The sequence below is a fragment of the Cupressus sempervirens genome, chromosome 7 (assembly GCF_028749045.1).
Source record: "Cupressus sempervirens isolate cs-2001-9-10 chromosome 7, ASM2874904v1, whole genome shotgun sequence".
NCBI lineage: Eukaryota > Viridiplantae > Streptophyta > Pinopsida > Cupressales > Cupressaceae > Cupressus > Cupressus sempervirens.
Window position 1 is genome coordinate 747,925,030 of NC_143124.1, and position 18,638 is coordinate 747,943,667.

General features: G+C 36.9%; 3 protein-coding genes across 3 annotated transcripts in view; 1 reads left to right on the top strand and 2 right to left on the bottom strand.

Annotated features, from left to right (window-relative positions):
* LOC149549423 (gamma-interferon-responsive lysosomal thiol protein-like) overlaps positions 1-18,638 on the top strand; it is a 176,828-nt gene that overhangs the window by 80,671 nt on the left and 77,519 nt on the right. The gene's annotated exons all lie outside the window — the stretch shown is intronic.
* Positions 876-2,410, bottom strand: LOC149549426 (uncharacterized). Its single transcript, XM_089792805.1, has 3 exons — positions 2,282-2,410; positions 1,772-2,177; positions 876-1,636 (listed from the first exon to the last, which is right to left on the bottom strand). Exons 1-3 carry the CDS (start codon positions 2,399-2,401, stop codon positions 1,053-1,055), a joined length of 1,110 nt encoding a protein of 369 aa, XP_089648931.1. The 5' UTR covers positions 2,402-2,410; the 3' UTR covers positions 876-1,052.
* Positions 2,412-5,376, bottom strand: LOC149549427 (uncharacterized). The gene is made up of 4 exons (XM_089793676.1): positions 3,391-5,376; positions 3,036-3,268; positions 2,766-2,918; positions 2,412-2,680 (listed from the first exon to the last, which is right to left on the bottom strand). The coding sequence occupies exons 1-4, from the start codon at positions 4,005-4,007 to the stop codon at positions 2,412-2,414; spliced, it is 1,272 nt and encodes a 423-aa protein (XP_089649802.1). The 5' UTR covers positions 4,008-5,376.

The window sequence follows — 18,638 nt, forward strand, 5'->3', positions numbered from 1 at the left end:
GTGAAGAAAAGACCTTCTCCAACCCCCACGTGAGTTGTTGCAATGAAATGCCTGTTGCCAAAAGCTGATCGCCCAACTGCAAGTGCCCTGCTCCACTCTAATGATAATGCCAAGGTAAATCAACCACTTCCTTTGTCAATCGGAATGCAATGAAATAAAACTCCAATCACCAAGACCTGCTGAGGTTTGTGTCCCAATAGTCTAGACTTGATGGTTTCGTCGCAAGCCACAATATCACTCTTCCAGAGCAATTTCACAACTCATAATTTTCAAATGCCAAGAGATGATCAACAATTAGGTCTTCATCTCCTTATAACTCCTCCCAAGTGCAAATCAAACCCTAAATGAAATTCACACCTTGCACTTTTAAATAAAATATAATAAAATAACATTTCCCTAATTAAGGTGTCCATGCTATAGGAAAAACATTACTTTATTAAAATTTCACAGCTCAAGGCATCGAAAAGTCTCTGGATAGTGAAAATTGTGTATAATAATTTGAGACCTTTCCAATGAGCTATAACACATAGGCATACCTGAACAAATGAAGCAAATATCCCCTTTTTACTCCAAAATGGCTATATAAATCAAAGTAACAAGAATCGGAATCGGATCGGAATCGGCAAGGCCGAATCGAATCGTGAATCGGCAATGAATCGGCAATGAATCGACAAATTTGAAAAAACCCTTTAAATTTAAAGATTTTAACAATTTAAAACTTATTTCATGCACCCTTTATTGAATATAACTTAAACACACTATAACATCATCAAATAGAAGTTAAAACTTAACATACATAAACATGGAACATAAAATCCATCACATATGTAACTATGTTATCTAAAATGTAAATTGTAGGCTAGCTGAAGTAAATAGAAATCAAATGATCACAATGATTTAAATCATAGAATGTATGTAAGATGATCCATAAGACATCAAATCATAAATGTATGTAAGAATCTAAGATGAAGATCCATGAAAGTTTGAAACATATGTCTATCAATGATTCAGTATCAATATCTGTAAACAAAATATAAAAACAAGGCTCCAGCTCAAGCCTCAGACTCATAGTCATCATCATCATCCTCAACATCATCCTGAAGCTCGGCTGCAGCCTCAGCCTCAGCCTCTGAGTATCCAGTCTGCCTAGTAGCAAGGCGTCTAATGTAGGTCCTAGAGGACTGCCGAGCCATATCTCCCGCATGTAAGATGGGCTCATGAACGTCGCTAGGGCCTGTGCCTGTGCGTGCACGCGTGCGTCTACCAATGCCTGAAGAACGTGCTCTAGCTGCCTCAGCCTCTATATCCACCTGGTCAACCCACACACGGTCTTCCCCAGTGAAGACTGGATCCACAACCTCTGTGAGCCACTCTGATTCTGGATCAATCTCCTCTAGAATGATCAGAGAGGAGTCAGTGCCCAAAATCTGTCTGATCCTAAGACGGAGGTTGTAATGAACAAAGACAATATCATTCAACTTCTGCACTGTCAACCTGTTTCTCCTCTTCGAATGGATGTGCTCGAACATGGACCAACTGCGCTCACATCCAGAAGCGCTGCTTGGCTGACTCAGAATACGAATGGCAATTTTTTGAAGTTTTGGGGTTGTGGCCCCAAACATTTGCCACCATCTATCTGCAATAAGGGAAAAATTGAAAATAGAAACAATTAGTCTCATTTACAAATTACAAGTTAACTCTAAAATTACATAATCAACTTTAAGATTAGAATCTAGATTCATGAACATTGAATATATTATTTAATTTTTACCTGGCTGTAGTGTTGTCTGAGCATTTATGGCCATCCTGCTAGAGAAAAGTGGCCCCTCTTTATTGTTGAACTGGTCTAGCTCAACAATCGCAGCAACGCTATTTTCATCGCTACTCAACCTCTGAATCACTGTGTATAAGCCAGTGAGAACCTCCGCATCCGCCTTGAACTCAGGACGGAAACGATATGCCGGATTCAGAAAGTAAGCTGCTGCATGGATGGGTCGATGGAGTTGATTCTGCCATCTCCTATCGATGATGTCCCAAATAGGGCCATACCTCTCCTGCACTCCTGCATATTGGGCTCTGATGGCCTCCTTGGCCCTATCCATGCCCTCAGAAATGTAGCCCATAGAGGGCTTCTCCCCATCAGCAGTTCGTAGCAAAGCTACAAGGGGCTCAGTGACCTACATATAAAGTAAAACAAAAAACTTGAGTCAAAACTTAAATATAAAATAATATAACTTAAAGTAAAAGTAAAATACTAAATGTTAAATTGCAATAAATTTACCTGCAGGATTTCTCTAGCGGGTTTCCAAAAACCATCCTCATCAAATATGCAATCCGCCACATCTATCCCTACAGTGGTCGTAGCATAGGAAGAGGAAATCCACTCCCGCCCAACAAACATGCTCCTCAATTCATCTCTTGATGTCAACAAGGACTGCAAGGTGATGAAATTCGAGGCAAACCTCGTGATACCTGGGCGAGCTAACTCTTCCTTCTGTGTACTTCCTCATTGTGCTAAGGACAAATGAATGATTATAAATGAATTTGCATATGTTTTTTGCCCTTTCCACACATGACTTGACAAACTCAAGTTTGCCAATTTCCTCCAACATGAGGTCAATGCAATGTGCCGCACAAGGGGACCAAAATATGGTGGGGTGCCTCTCCATCAAAAGTTTACCTACAACAATTTTAAGTCAATTAGAAATTCAAATTTCAAAATTCAAATAAATTTATTTTTAAAACTTGAAAAGTTAAAAGTTTACCTGCAGCAACATAACTTGCTGCATTATCCGTCACCACCTGGATCACATTTTGTTCTCCCACCTCTGCTATGACTTCCTCAATAGCCTCACATAAGTATGTGGCATTTTTTACATGTGCGGAAGCATCAATGGATTTGATGAACATGGTATATCCTACAAGTAACAAAACAACGAATTAGAATATTAAAATTAAATGGATCATCAACAAATTAGCATTCAACAAATCAAAATTTACAATTATGTATGTAGGAAAGTAGAATGATCAATTACCTCCACAGGATACAAGAAAATTGAGGAGTGTTCTATTCCTCCTATCTGTCCAACCATCAGTCATGATGGTGCAACCCTTTGCAATCCACTCCTTTCGGTTCTCCTCGAGCTCAGCCCTCATGTCGTCTACCATCTCATCCAAGAGGTATCCGCTCAACTCAGCCTCAGTTGGGGCTTTAAACCCCGGACCACAAATAGCAACCGCGTCTATCATGTTCTGCCAATAAGGAGCCCTGTCACAAATAAAAATTTAGATGTCAAAGACTCAAATTATAAAACAAGTAAATATAATTAAAGTTTTACTTTTACTTTTAATTTTAACTTTAAAGAAAACAACGAAAAAAGAATCAATTACCTGGCTGCAATAAATGGAATGTTGCAAAAGTACCAAAATTTGCATATCTCCTTTCTGGCAGCATCATGAATTTCCTTGTTCAAACCCATGCCCTCAAGCGTGGGTTGGGAACCAGGAGTAGTGCGGGGCACAAAGTAACTATCCATTCTGTTTTTCCGCACTCTAGGCTGCAATAGGTTGGTGTGGGACTTTGTCTCAGTATGTGACCGACTAGCACCAGCACGAGCAGAAGAACTAGGATAAAAAGGAGGCCTAGAAGAACCCTCTCCAACACAACCTACAGATGCAGAAGCTGATGCAGATGCAGATGTGGATGCGGCTGCAGATGCGGATGCGGGAACATGGGAGCCAATACCCCTTAACCCTTCAAGTTGCATTTTCCTATTGGCTTTGTCTTTTTCAATTTTTTCTAATGCCATTAAGCAAGTGCGTTTTGCCTCAGGAGTTTGGTGAGTGCAAATTGTAACATCGTGTCCAGGTATAGCAGCAATGTGGTATTTCAATCTATAAATACCCCCAGAAGTTATTTTTTCTTTACAAAAAATACATTTTGTTTGATATTTGGTTCTTCCAGGAAACTCTTCGTTATATTTCCAACATTCATCTTTTCTACCCATTGCGAATTTGCAAAAAATGAAAGCAAAGGCTGCTGCAATAAAAATTTATATGTAAAATATCAAAGTTTGAAGCTAATAAAAGCTACAAAACAACAAACCCTAGTTTGCAACTTAGTAAAAATAAAGAACATTCAAGATCTAAACTAAAAATCTTGAAAACTATAAAAATTTAACAAAAAATGCATAATACACTAACATGCAAAAAAAAAAAGAGCACTTACCTCTTGCAAATGAGTTGAGGAGTGTTGAGATTGGCTCCCTAATGCTCCCAATGCAATTGATGGCCTCCCCAAATGGATTGCTGATCTCTTTTGTGCTTTTTCTTCTTGCCGGTTAGAAACCTATGGCTTTTCTTTTCTCTTCTTCTCTCTCACTTTTCCTCTTTTCTACTCATGTTAAATAAATAGAAGGCCCTTTAGGGTTATAACAAAGAGAAATGGTCAAAAACAAAGTAAAAAAACCAAGCAATTTTTTCAAATTTTACAACTCTATACTTTATTGGCCGCGGGCGATTCCTGCCGATTTTTCTAGGCGATTCATGCGATTTTTTGCCTGAATCGCCTGAATCGCCGATTCAGGCGATTCACTTGAAGAAATCGGCAATGGCGATTTTCGACTCCAAAAAAATCGCCATTGCTGAATCTAATCGCCGAATCGCCGATTCAGGCGATTTTATGGCGATTCTCGTTACTCTGATATAAGTAGCCTTATTTTAATTTATTTATAGCTAACTTAAGAAATATTTAAAAATATTAAAATATTTCCTATATAGCCTATAATAGCCCAAAATAACCAACCAATCATGAATCTAACCTTGTCACTTGTCTGTGACTAATGCTGGATAAAATGTGTCAACTGATAGTCCCTAAATTTTAGGGATGCTCCTAAAAAATAGGAAACTCATCTTGTCATCCTAAAACTAAAACCAGGAATTGGTCCCAAGAAACCTCATAACTGGAAATTACCACATCCTCCTAAATTTTAGGGAAACCTCCTAAAATCAAGAAACTATACCAAACTGGCCCAAAACTGTCTGAAATGGCATGTTCGACCATTGAATCCCCTGTGTGAGTCTCTGTCCAACATTGCTAGCCAACGACACTCCCATGATAGGCAAACTCCCATGATAGGCTAACTCCCATGACTTTGATGGTCAAACTAAGGAGGGACATGACAATCCTTCATTCATTTGAATATAAAATGAGCATATCTTTTATTGACATTTAATTGTCCTAATTAGCAATGGGAAAAAAAGGATGTCACAGTGGTTTTTTTGCCCTAAATGGTATTGGTTATTACGATACAAGTATAAGTTTTTGTGCCCTAAGTGATGTATGTGGACTAACTTGGGTTTTATAGATGTTGCCCTAGGCGGATTCTGGTTTCAGAATTTAGGGTATTGCAAACTTAAAATCTTCAGTTTAGTTCTATTTGATTATGCCTTAATTGTAATCAAGATTATTAATTAATTATATGGATAGAACTAAATTTTAAATAGCAATGTGTTTATAGACATGGCAATGTAATTACGAGATGAAGATCTTGTTTACTAAATTGATTGTTAATGTTTAAGCACTTGTTTTGATTGAATACTCCTTCAATTGATAGTTAAGGTGATTTAGTTATTTGGTTATAATTGTTGATCTCTTTTCATATGAACATGTAAGATAACTATTTTAATTGCCTTCTCAAGCTCATGAATATGGAAATGTAACTATGTTCATTGATATGATAGTTGCGTTGGGAGGTTGGTGCCTCTGTCCCATCCTGGTGAAGGTACCATTCAACATAGACCGATGGATTTGTGACATGTGCTTAACCACCTCTTGCGGATCCTTGTCTTTGGCTGTTGTGACGTTCATTGATAGCTTGAGCTTTTGGTGCGACGGCAACAGTGATTCCAACAAGTGGTATCAGAGCGCTGGGTTACAGGTTCAAATCCTGTGGGTCATGCTGGGGGGAATTGTTGGGAGGTTGGTGCCTCCATCCCCTCTAGGTGGAGGTACTGTTCAACATAGACCAATGAATTTGTGACATGTGCTTAATTGCCTCCCATGGATCCTTGTCTCTAGCTGTTGTGACGTTAATTGATAGCTCGAGCTTTTCATGTAACAACAATGATGATTCCAACAAGTTAGCTCGGAAAAGGGGATGTTACGAGTTGGGTAGAGAGATTTGGGCTTTTAACAATTCCATTAATATTTTCTATTTGGTGATAGTTTGAGACATTTAGCATAACTATCTCACAAAAATAATTACATGATTATTTGTTTTTGATCTTTGCAAAATTATTCTTGTGTTCATCATATCTATGAATCTCAGAATAAACGTCCAAATCTTAAGCTATGAATTCCATGTTTCAACATTTATTTCACCATCATAAGGATTCATCTTTTTCTTTCAATTTAAAGTTAAGGTAGGTATAGAGGATGCATGTTTCTTACCCTTTGTGGAGATGCTAGCTTTAGTTTTCGTTGGTAGGGGCTACTTCTCCATTTCAGCCTTTCCCTCTATTTCTTCAGCCTTTTTTGAGTTTGCATTTGGGCTTCTTGCAGCCAAATTATCTAATTGAATGGTTGAAACCTAGGATAGGCCCCATCAAATCGACTTTTTATTCATCATTTGGGCTTGAGAAATCGACACGTTTTCCATAGACTTCTAATGTAGGAATTACTACTCACGTGTCATCAAAATCCCCTGCCATGGCAACTTGAGCTAGTCCTCACTTGCACAAAATCTACGTATTTATTAAAGCTCCCTCTTCTTTGGGTCCTTCCTTGCCAAGTGAGTATCATGCAATTACTATCCTGCAAGTGGAACTACGACATTGATATCAAATATGATATCTGAAACTACTCTAATAAAGTAATTCTGTAATGTCCCCTCTTAGGTTGACTTTGAATTCAGGGCACTAGCTTGAATTGTTCATTCTTATTTTTATTTTTATTCTTGATTTCATTATAATCTTATGTACTACTACTTGAAGGTCAATGATATATCAATGCCATTGGGTGTCTGATGTAGATGATTGAATTTGTAATTTAGATGATTAGTGCTTGAAAAATAAATTTATACTTAATGATCCTTATGATTCGTGATATGTAATACAAAATGACCTTTGATGGTTGCCCTTGCAATTATATTTCTATACTGGATGTGAATAATAATATACTATTTAAAGATTGATCATATCAACCTAGATTTGATGTTTAATACTGATCCAGATGTGATAGATATAAGAAATGTTTCATCTCCAAAAATTCATCTTTCACTCATGTATGTAAAAGTAATGGTACACTTGTCGGCATAGCTCAGACCTTAGTTCCCTTATATACACTTTCTTACTAGTATCCATGTATCCACTCAGTCATACCTATTCAAAAATGAGTCACAGCTTGTGGTGAACCAATTCTTTAATTTAATATTCTTTACAATATCTTAATGTAGTTGTCTCTATATTTTGGTGATTTATCTTTTTAAACATCTGTTGCCCCTGTCTGGGTATTCCCTTATGAGAATACTATTTGGCAGATTCATTTGTTTGAACTGATTCATTATGGCGGATTATTCTCTATATATTTATCTTGCAGATGTCTAGTATTCCTTTGAAACTGATCATACCCTTGACATCAGATTTTGAATTGGATATATTTATGCTCGTAATAATTGTTGGTACTGCCAATAGAGAGTATTATTGGATATACTTTTATATAGACCACTCTCTGACTGGGATCTGATTTTCTTTAACTTCTCTTTGTCAATCTATTTTGCCTTATCCCTATTCGTTGCTTGTTGCTCCTCTTAGATTGGTATCCTATATGCTTCTCTCACTTCTTTGATTCCTGATTGAAGTCCTTTATTTTGTAAGTTCTTCTCTGTTCCTCCCTGTATATTGACACTGACTGTATATTCCGTACTTGTGGAGTTTCCTGAATAAAATAATAGATTGGACGTTCTGAATGCCACTCCAATCCACATGAATGTTACTGTTGTATGCCATATGCTATGGTGATAATATCAAATGTTGGATAATCCTGTGCCAAAGAAGGTTAGAAAGCAAGTGCTGAAGGTGGATTGATATTTTTAGTTTTGATTGGATGTAAATTGATAGTGAGTCCTATTCAATATAATATAACCATGCTATAAAAAAACTACAGAGAGAGAAGTATTGTTGACGACTTCTGCTCTGTCCAAACCCTTGACTTTCTTCCTATTCGCTGATTGCTTGGCTTGTTCGCTCTCCCTATCTCTACTCCTATTCTGCGTTAATATTCATTACTCTCTCTGCAATAATTCTTTATTAATAATGGAGGTGGTTGTTCCAGATTTGATTCAATATGAGAAATGTTCTCCATCATATAGTCTGCACTCTGCTATTTCTCTTGCTTGTGTAAGACTCCTCTGCTTCCTTTGTTATTAATTCCTTTCAATGCCCGAATGCTATAAGACTCACCTCCTTTCGTCTTCAGTCTGCCACTCCAGTCCTGTGTTTTTCTTCCCCTTCGTTAATACCATCACTCGTTTAATATATGCCTGAAAGTGAATAGTCACAACTATTGATATTAATTTAATGTATTTATATTTTAATATTGGTTTGTTATTACAATTAAATATGCTTATATTTCAATAAATATAATTGTATGATATGATTTATTTATATTATTTAATCAAATATGATAATTAATATATTTATAATATATTTCAGTAGTATAATTTCATTTATTCATTTATAAGATATTATATTATTATATTAATTTAATATATTATGTTTGATTGATAATATTGGTTATATTATAATTTATATTTGTCTATATATATATATATTCTCAAGATTATTATTATTAAACTCTATTCTAGAATTGAGGAACATTATAGTCCACCCTTCCCAAAATTGCTTGTCCTCAAGCAATGCATTATTTTCTCCTTGTGATTTTCTATGGCCCTGTCACAACAATTTCATTTTGGGATTAGATAGCTATACATAAATATTTTGATGATCGCAAGATTCAATTTAAACTACTAAGAATGAAAAAGAAGGAGCTTATCTTAATTTGTTGTTGCGCTTGTGATTCTCCTTTTGGTAGGTGTTGCTTCCTTTATGGATAAGTAAGTCTTCAAAGATGTAGAGTCTTTGTCTTAATTTCTTTCTAAAACATTCATTAGAATGTTCTCTTAACTTTAACACTTACTGAGAATGCCCTTGATCCAACCTTGACAAAATGTCCTTAATCTTAACTCTTGCTAAGAATGTTCATGTTGCTCAATACTCCTTAAGAATGTCCCTAATTCTTGGCATTCACTAAGAAACATATACTAGAATATATGAAAACATAAGCATACACTATATATATATATATATATATATATATATATATAGTGTATGAAGACACGATGTAGACACAAAGTATACACATTGATGCATGAAGACATGATGCAGACACGAAGCATACACATGTTAGACCTGCATCACATGTTAGTACTTCAAAACCCATGATAAGAATATTATTCAATCTTGTAAGTCATTAAAAATATAAGATCCTAATTCCCAATTTAAACCCTTCTTAAGGAGAAGTTGTGATCAGATGCTTAGCTCCTGGGGGAGTGCTTCCTGGGGCTCTAATTAATAGAACAACTCTCCACTAAGCACCATCTTCTCATGATGCTTCTCTTTAAGACCTTATGCATAATCAATCTTGATATATCCATCCTTCCTAGGAGGGAGTTCTTCCTCATCCTAGGCCTTATGGATACCCACTCTAGCTGTATCCATCCTTACATATGCATATGATTTTCCTTAACAATATGTACTGCCCTTCAGAGAATACTCGATTCCCTGCCTCACTTCCTTAAGAATATTCAATTATAGAATATCTTGTGAAGTCATTGAGAGACGTTCACTTTCTTCCTTAATTCCATACGAGGAATTATAACATTCAATTTAGAATGTCATTACTTTAATCTTTATTTCTGATTATATGAAATCAATGCCAGTCTAAATGATGATCATCTATAGCCTTGTCGCAACTGCTCTCCGCACATATTTATGTCATCTAAAATAAATGGTTATCCTTATTATTGCTTACCCTCTGGTCTATCTCTTCAGTTTTATTGGATATTTCTCTTCTTGTTCGCTGACTATACATATCTTTTTTCCATTCTTCTTCCACATATCTTTGATGACAATTTTTGTTCATATATGCTGATCATTTTATTATTATTCACCCTACAGGATGGCAAGATCATGCTCTAATACCACTGTAATGCCCCCTCTTAGTTTGTCTATGAATTCAGGGCACTAGCTTGAATTGTTCATTCTTATTTTTATTTTTATTCTTGATTTCATTATAATCTTATGTACTACTACTTGAAGGTCGATATATCAATGCCATTGGATATCTGATGTAGATGATTGAATTTGTAACTTAGATGATTAGTTCTTGAAAAATAAATTTATACTTAATGACCCTTATGATTCCTGATATGTAATACAAAATGACCTTTGATGGTTGCCCTTGCAATTATATTTCTAAACTGGATGTGAATAATAATATACTATTTAAAGATTGATTATATCAACCTAGATTTGATGTTTAATACTGATCCAGATGTGATAGATATAAGAAATGTTTCATCTCCAAAAATTCATCTTTCACTCATGTATGTAAAAGTAATGGTACACTTGTCAGCATAGCTCAGACCTTAGTTCCCTTATATACACTTTCTTACTATTATCCATGTATCCACTCAGTCATACCTATTCAAAAATGAGTCACAGCTTGTGGTGAACCAATTCTTTAATTTAATATTCTTTACAATATCTTAATGTAGTTGTCTCTATATTTTGGTGATTTATCTTTTTGAACATCTGTTGTCCCTGTCTGGGTATTCCCTTATGAGAATACTATTTGGCAGATTCATTTGTTTGAACTGATTCATTATGGCGAATTATTCTCTATATATTTATCTTGCAGATGTCTAGTATTCCTTTGAAACTGATCATACCCTTGACATCAGATTCTGAATTGGATATATTTATGCTCGTAATAATTGTTGGTGCCGCCAATAAAGAGTATTATTGGATATACTTTTATATAGACCACTCTCTGACTGGGATCTGATTTTCTTTAACTTCTCTTTGTCAATCTATTTTGCCTCATCCCTATTCACTGCTTATTGCTCCTCTTAGATTGGTATCCTATATACTTCTCTCACTTCTTTGATTCCTGATTGAAGTCCTTTATTTTGTAAGTTCTTCTCCGTTCCTCCCTGTATATTGACACTGACTGTATATACCGTACTTGTGGAGTTTCCTGAATAAAATAATAGGTTGGACGTTCTGAATGCCACTCCAATCCACATGAATGTTACTGTTGTATGCCATATGCTATGGTGATAATATCAAATTTTGGATGATCCCGTGCCAAAGAAGGTTAGAAAGCAAATGCTGAAGGTGGATTGATATTTTTAGTTTTGATTTGATGTAAATTGATAGTGAGTCCTATTCAATATAATATAACCATGCTATAAAAAAACCACAGAGAGAGAAGTATCGTTGACGATTTCTGCTCTGTCCAAACCCTTGACTTTCTTCCTATTCGCTGATTGCTTGGCTTGTTCGCTCTCCCTATCTCTACTCCTATTCTGCATTAATATTCATTACTCTCTCTGCAATAATTCTTTATTAATAATGGAGGTGGTTGTTCCAGATTTGATTCAATATGAGAAATGTTCTCGATCATATAGTCTGCGCTCTGCTATTTCTCTTGCTTGTGTAAGACTCCTCTGCTTCCTTTGTTATTAATTCCTTTCAATGCCCGAATGCTATAAGACTCACCTTCTTTCGTCTTCAGTCTGCCACTCCAGTCCTCTGTTTTTCTTCCCCTTCGTTAATACCATCACTCGTTTAATATATGCCTGAAAGTGAATAGTCACAACTATTGATATTAATTCAATGTATTTATATTTTAATATTGGTTTGTTATTACATTAAAATATGCTTATATTTCAATAAATATAATTGTATGAAATGATTTATTTATATTATTTAATCAAATATGATAATCAATATATTTATAATATATTTCAATTGTATAATTTCATTTATTCATTTATAAGATATTATATTATTATATTAATATAATATATTATGTTTGATTGATAATATTGGTTATATTATAATTTATATTTGTCTATTAATATATATATATATTCTCAAGATTATTATTATTAAATTCTATTCTAGAATTGAGGAACATTACAAATTCACCAATTGAAAGCTTACAAAATTGTTGCTTAGATAGAAAATATGATCTCTAAAACTACTCTAGTAAAATTAATTCTTAACTTACAACTCAAATATTATCATGCTTTCGAATAACTTCAAAAGAGTAATTCTCTAAAGTGTTGCAACTTGCAAGATCTGATGAGAACCTAAGTTAGCAGTTTAGCCCTGAATCTTGATTCCCATGCAATCTTGATCATGGTTTTGCTCGGATGCTCGATCAGAATCTTGCCAAAACCCATGCAAAATCCGCAATAATCCAATGCTGTGGGTGTCTTAAAAGGGGCCTCACATGCCATTTTTTATTTTACCTTTAACCAAAAATGCATATAACCCTAATTTCGATCAATAAAGCATGCATTTGGTCACCTTATGATAATTCATTCATCTCTCAAGTATTTTTCACCATTTTTGCTTTTGTTCAATGCACATTTTTCTTCAAAGGTAAACACTATGGATTACTGAGACCCGCATCAAAGACTTAAGAATTGTTGGGGAAGGTAGATTTAGTGGTCAAAGGCAAGTGAATCTTCATTTTGTCCAATTTTATAACGATCTTTTTAAAGCTTTTTATAATTTTTTATTTATTTCTCAAGTTTTTAAAGAGGTTTTCAAAGTACCTTTTTATACTTTGTATGCATATTAAAGGGTTAGACTACTGATTTATTTTTTCAATAAATTTTTGTTGCAATAATTTGTTGAGTTTTGTTTTCCATTTGAGGTCCATTGTAGAGTCAAATAAAATGGCTGAAAGTGGAAGTGGAAACTCTAGTATAGTTGCTAAGGAAAACCCTTTTAAAATTGATGCACATTCACTGCTTTGGTGTTACACAATAATGTCTAAGGTTGTGCCTGGTGGTGGAAGTTATATTTGGAGATGTAACCATTACAATGTAGAGTATTCAAGCTCATACTATCTAGTGATACCTCACTTCATTCCCAACTTTGGAAAAGGAATGAAACCTTGTGCGAGGGCAGTTGGGAATGGGCTGTTAACTCATTTAATTCTATAATATCTTAGAAAACATGACAAAGCTGATAGGAGAAGTAATAGAGGAAAGATAGTAACTAGTCCATCCCCAACCTAGACAGGCTCGAGAAGACCTCCTAGTGGCTTAGGAAAATTTGCTGGTCTGCATCCTTTCTCGCCAATTCCACCACTTTCTTAACCACAAAATGTTCCATGGAAAAGAGGCCCATTGGATATGGTTTTCCCAAAGTGAAATTAGTGAGATTTCTGATCAAAATATTGCTCCTTTCTTATATGTGAATGGGCTTCCATTCAATCTTGTTAGATCACCTTATTGGCAGGAGATGGCGACTACCCTTTGCAAGACACCTCTTGATTATAATTGGGTATGAAAAGGTTCTTGTCAAAGGAAAAAGCCTTGGTGGAGACAAAATTGAGATTGATCAAGGATACATGGGTGGAAACAGGTGTGTCCATCATTTTTGATAGATGGAAACATTGCAAGAATGGGCCTTTGATCAATGTTATAACAGTGTCATCTAAAGGGACGATGTTCTTGAAGGTAGTGGATTGTGAGGGGCAAGTGAAAGATGCAAGTTTCGTTGCCAATTTTCTTATGGAATCAATTGAGATGGAGGGCCTAGGCTATTGTCGGTAAAATCTATATTGTAGCTGACGGGTAGAATAGTATCTGAACGGGCGCGTGACGGTTGAGTCACCTCTTCGGGAAGGTATATGTGCATTGTCCGAAATGGACTTTGGATCATCATTGTAATCATTGTATTCGGATTGTAAGCATTAAGTGCATATTGCATATATGAATAAAGTATTTTTTTTGTGTTATATCTTGCTATACTACATGTGTTAAGTATCCTTTACCCTATACGGTAAACATTTGGCGCTGTTGCCAGACGAACTTGGAACAAAGGAATGTTATGAAGATTAATGCCGAATTTTCTTAACAAGGATAGGAACAAGGTAAAAGACGAGGATGAAATACGTACAACACAAGAAGTTTTAATTTGAGCACATTAGGTAGAGCGCAGGTAGAAGCTTCAGCAGATTGCCGACGGGCACTAAAAGGGTGAAGAGGCACAAATGGAAGGAGTGCACTCACCTAGTAGGGCGAGGAGTGCCGAGGAATTGCTGGAGGAGACTCAACAACGATTAAATTTGGTGGAAGAAACAAGGGAGGAGTTTCTTAACCTGTATACGCTAAGGGTAGAGTATCCGAACAGAAGGGAAGCAACTCGCATGGCTCGAAGTGCCGAGGGAGCACAAGCGTGGAGTGAACTCTTCGTTCTTGATACACTGGATGAACGAATACAGGTGAAGAATTGAACAACTTCACTTAAAGAAGACCTTTCACTAGGCAATGCAATTATTGGAAGTAGCACGGTTGTCTGAAGCAGTGCGACTGTGTAGAACAGTGCAGGTGCTCAGAATTGCGCGGGCGCTTAGAATAGCGGGGGTAGACAAGTACCTAAGAATCAAAAGAAAGTAGTGATGGTAGGTCCCAAAGAAAAATCACCGAAGTTTAATGGTGATGGTACGACAGATCCAATTAGACGTGCGAAACCATATGGATAGCAAATGGCGTGACGGATGAGGACGATTGGGTCAGATAGTTCCCAGCAACCCTACGGGGTGTGGCAATTGATTGGTTTTCGGACGCTAACCCTTAGAAACTGACTACATGGGCGGACGTTAGAAAAGAGTTCATACCAGAGTTTTGATTGCTACGGGACGATAATGGAATAGTAGCGGAGATATATAGCACCAAGCAAGGAAAGAATGAAACAATCCGGGCCTATGCTAGAGGGCTGAAAGAGTTGGTTGGGAAGATGGAAAGTCAATTGGTGGACAGTTTGAAGAAATGATGGTTTGTGGGGGGTTTACGACCGACTCTGAAAAAGAAGATGAAGATTGTGCCACCCGCGTCGTACGCCAATGCATATAATCGTGCAATGGATTTGGAAAGTGAATAGAAGATAAGTAAGAAGAAAAAGCATAAATCATCAGATTCAGACGATTTGTCATCCGAAAGTAGCAGTAGTGACGAATAACCGAACAAGAAAGTTCGAGCATTACAGAAAGATATGCTCATAATGATGAAAGAATTTAAGAATTTGAAAAAGAATCTAGACACAGTGAAGGGAGAACTATGGTGCACAAACTGTAAAGAGGATGGCCATACAAAGGGCTCATGCCCGAAGAAACAATTTTGTGACATTTGCCAGGTTGCAGGACATTCCCTAAAGGAGTGCCCATTTAACATGAAATCAAAAGGACACTAGTAGGTGTTATTAATGCAGGAAGTGTCTACCGGAAATAACACAAGCAACAATGCAACTTCGGGAGGATATTGCAACAATAATAGACGCGGAAGGGGTGGCAATAATAACAACAATAACAATGGAGGCTAGAGTCAAATACAGTACGACTTGAGTGGACGGCCGATGATACAATGCCGTGCGTGCAATCTTTGGGGCCACTTCATTAGAGACTGTACTACAAAGGAGATGCCATAGCTACTATGCAGATGGTGTGCTCCGGGGGACCACGAAGATTCAAAATGCCCAAAGCAAGGGGTAAATCTATTAAGCATTGAAACATGTGAGGAGAAGGTATTGGCAGTCATACGTGAGCAAGCAGACGAAGCAAAATACCTTGATGCAGAAGAAGAGGAGAGGTTACAAAAAGCACGAACAAAACTGGAAAGGTAGATGAAAACAAGGAAATCACAAGTAAAAGACACTGTTGAAACTTCGGAAAGGAACTTAGTGGAATAGAACATGATAAGGCAGATAATGCAAACAGAAGTTCCTATTAAATTAAATGACCTTCTCACGATGCCATAGTTGCGAACGACTATTATGAATATGACACTGCTCTTGAGAGTGACGGAGGAAACAGGAAGGGATAGTAATGGAACAACGGCAGCAGACCCGATGCTAGTGGCACTTATGGTAGGAAGGCATTCGGTAGTAGTTGAGATGGGCATTTTGGGCACTGTACTGACAGATACAATTGTAGACGGAGGATTAGGCATGAACGTGCTACCAAAAGATATTTGGAAAAAGCTAGGACAACCCATGCTGTGGCCACCTACATTCCATTTTTCCACAGCAGATCAACATGGGATAAAACCATTGGGAACTTTGATGGCACAACCAGTAACGATTGGGACGCAACTATTTTTACTAGATTTTGTGGTCATCCCACTGAAAAGAAGAGGGTACGACGCTATCCTTGGATGGGGTTGGTTGGTGCAAGCAAAGGCAAAACATGATTGGAAACAGAACACCCTATCCATGGAATGTGGAGGCAGAAGATTCATAATTGACTTGCGTACACAAATGGTAGGGGAAGAGGCAACGTCGTTAGACTCATAAGGTGAAGGCGAGAGTGATGACAAAGGAAAAAAGAGAATGGAATCGGATGAGGAAGGAGTCCTGGTGGTTGGAAAGTGGATCGAAGGATGACGATCTGGATTTTATAAATGGTCTATTTCACTGGGAGATGGAGGATTACGAGCTCTTTCCAAGCTATAATATGTTAAGGGTCAACGAAGGCGAGAAATGAGAGAAAAATGAATGTCGGAAGGAATACAGAGAAGCGGAAGAAGGAAAGGCGGTTACGGTGGAAGTTGAAGGGAAGAACATACCGTATGAACCTAGCAAAAGGAAAGATTTCACTGTACGGTACATGGTGAATAGACTGTGTAGAAAGAAAATGTTACAACGCACCATAGATTTAGTAGAAAGGTTCCAGCAGCAAGGAAAACACATCATACGGTCGGCACATGAAAGAAAGAGGGAGGGCTTAGTAAAAACTTCAGTAGTATGGAGTGAAGGTTCTAAATTCAAGAATACAATTAGTAATGACAATGAGTGGCAACCGACGAAATTCATGGTACCAAGTTCGAGGATTGCAATTGAAAACAAGCTTGGAGATATGGAAAGTCTAAGGGAGGGATGGTGTAATTTAAATAAATTTGATGAGCGATGAATGCAGGCACAATGGGTCACGAAGGTTATATAGAACAGGCATAAGGCATGACACGACAAGCACTTGAAGTTGAATATATTTCAATTGGGAGAACTAGTGCTAAGGTATAATGGGCACAACAAGATCAGACCAGGCAAATTTAAAATAAAGTGGGTCGAATAATATAAAATCCGTGAAGTGGGCGATAACAAAGCAGTAAAATTATGGACCCTCGACGGGAAGTACCTGATGCAGTGAATGGGTCGAAGTTAAAAACTTATGATGAAAGAAATTACGCACCTCCGTAGACGAACAATTGAGAAACAGTATAAAAGCAATAAATAATGTATATATGTAAGATAACTAAATGTAGATAAAATACAAAGTTGAACAGGTTTTCAAAGTGTGGGTACAGAAGTAATAAAGAAATAAAAGACAATAATAAAGTAATAAGAGATCGGATTATTAAAATAAATGAGTATGGAAGAGAGAAATGAAGAATGAGATTATTAATTGGAGTAGTCAATTAATGGACCATACAGCCTAGAAATAGAAGGGAATTAGAACCGTACGACCATTGGAGGGAGGAATAATTGACCGTACGACTCGGGGAGAGAGGAATCAAGCATAAATTCACTATCGTACGGCCAAGAGATAATACCGTACGATGAGAAATTATAGGCAAAAGATTGTTAAAACTACACTGTACGGATTGAGGAAGTGAAATCTAGAATACTATATGAGGTAAGGCCAAGGAGGGAAATTAGCATCGCACAGTGACTTTGGAGAATGCCATACGGCCCATTTAGAACACTGTGTGACCCATCAAAGCACTTATAAAAGGCAGGAAGTACGACATTGGGAAAGCATCAATACATCGTATGGACAAGAGAGGATGGAAGGGGCACCATACAACTAGGTGAAAGCAGAGAAAAGTGAACCGTACGGCTGCACCATTGCCAGGAGTATGGCCATCATCAGACGAAAATGTATGGCCTTGGAGGTGGACACTGCACGGCTTTGGAGGTGGACACCATACGGCTGGCACATGGGTACACCATACGGTAAGAAAGGAAAGCAGGAAAAGTAGATCGAGTAGACCACCGTAAGGACACAAAAGAAGGGTGATACGAAGTTCTAAAAAAATAAAATAAAAAAAATGACGACAAATCAAAACAGTTCAGAATGAATAACATATGGTACTGAAGGGAAGGGAAAGACATGAAAAGGTAGTAAAACAAAGCGGTTGGCTGAAAGAGTATAGAATCAGAATAAAATCACAAAAATGGGGTGTTCCATGGACTTTTGTCAGTGCAGTTATTAGTTGTGGGAAGTGTGACCAGTTGATGAGACCTGGAGCTACTGCAGGCATAGAGTGTCTGTGCCAGAG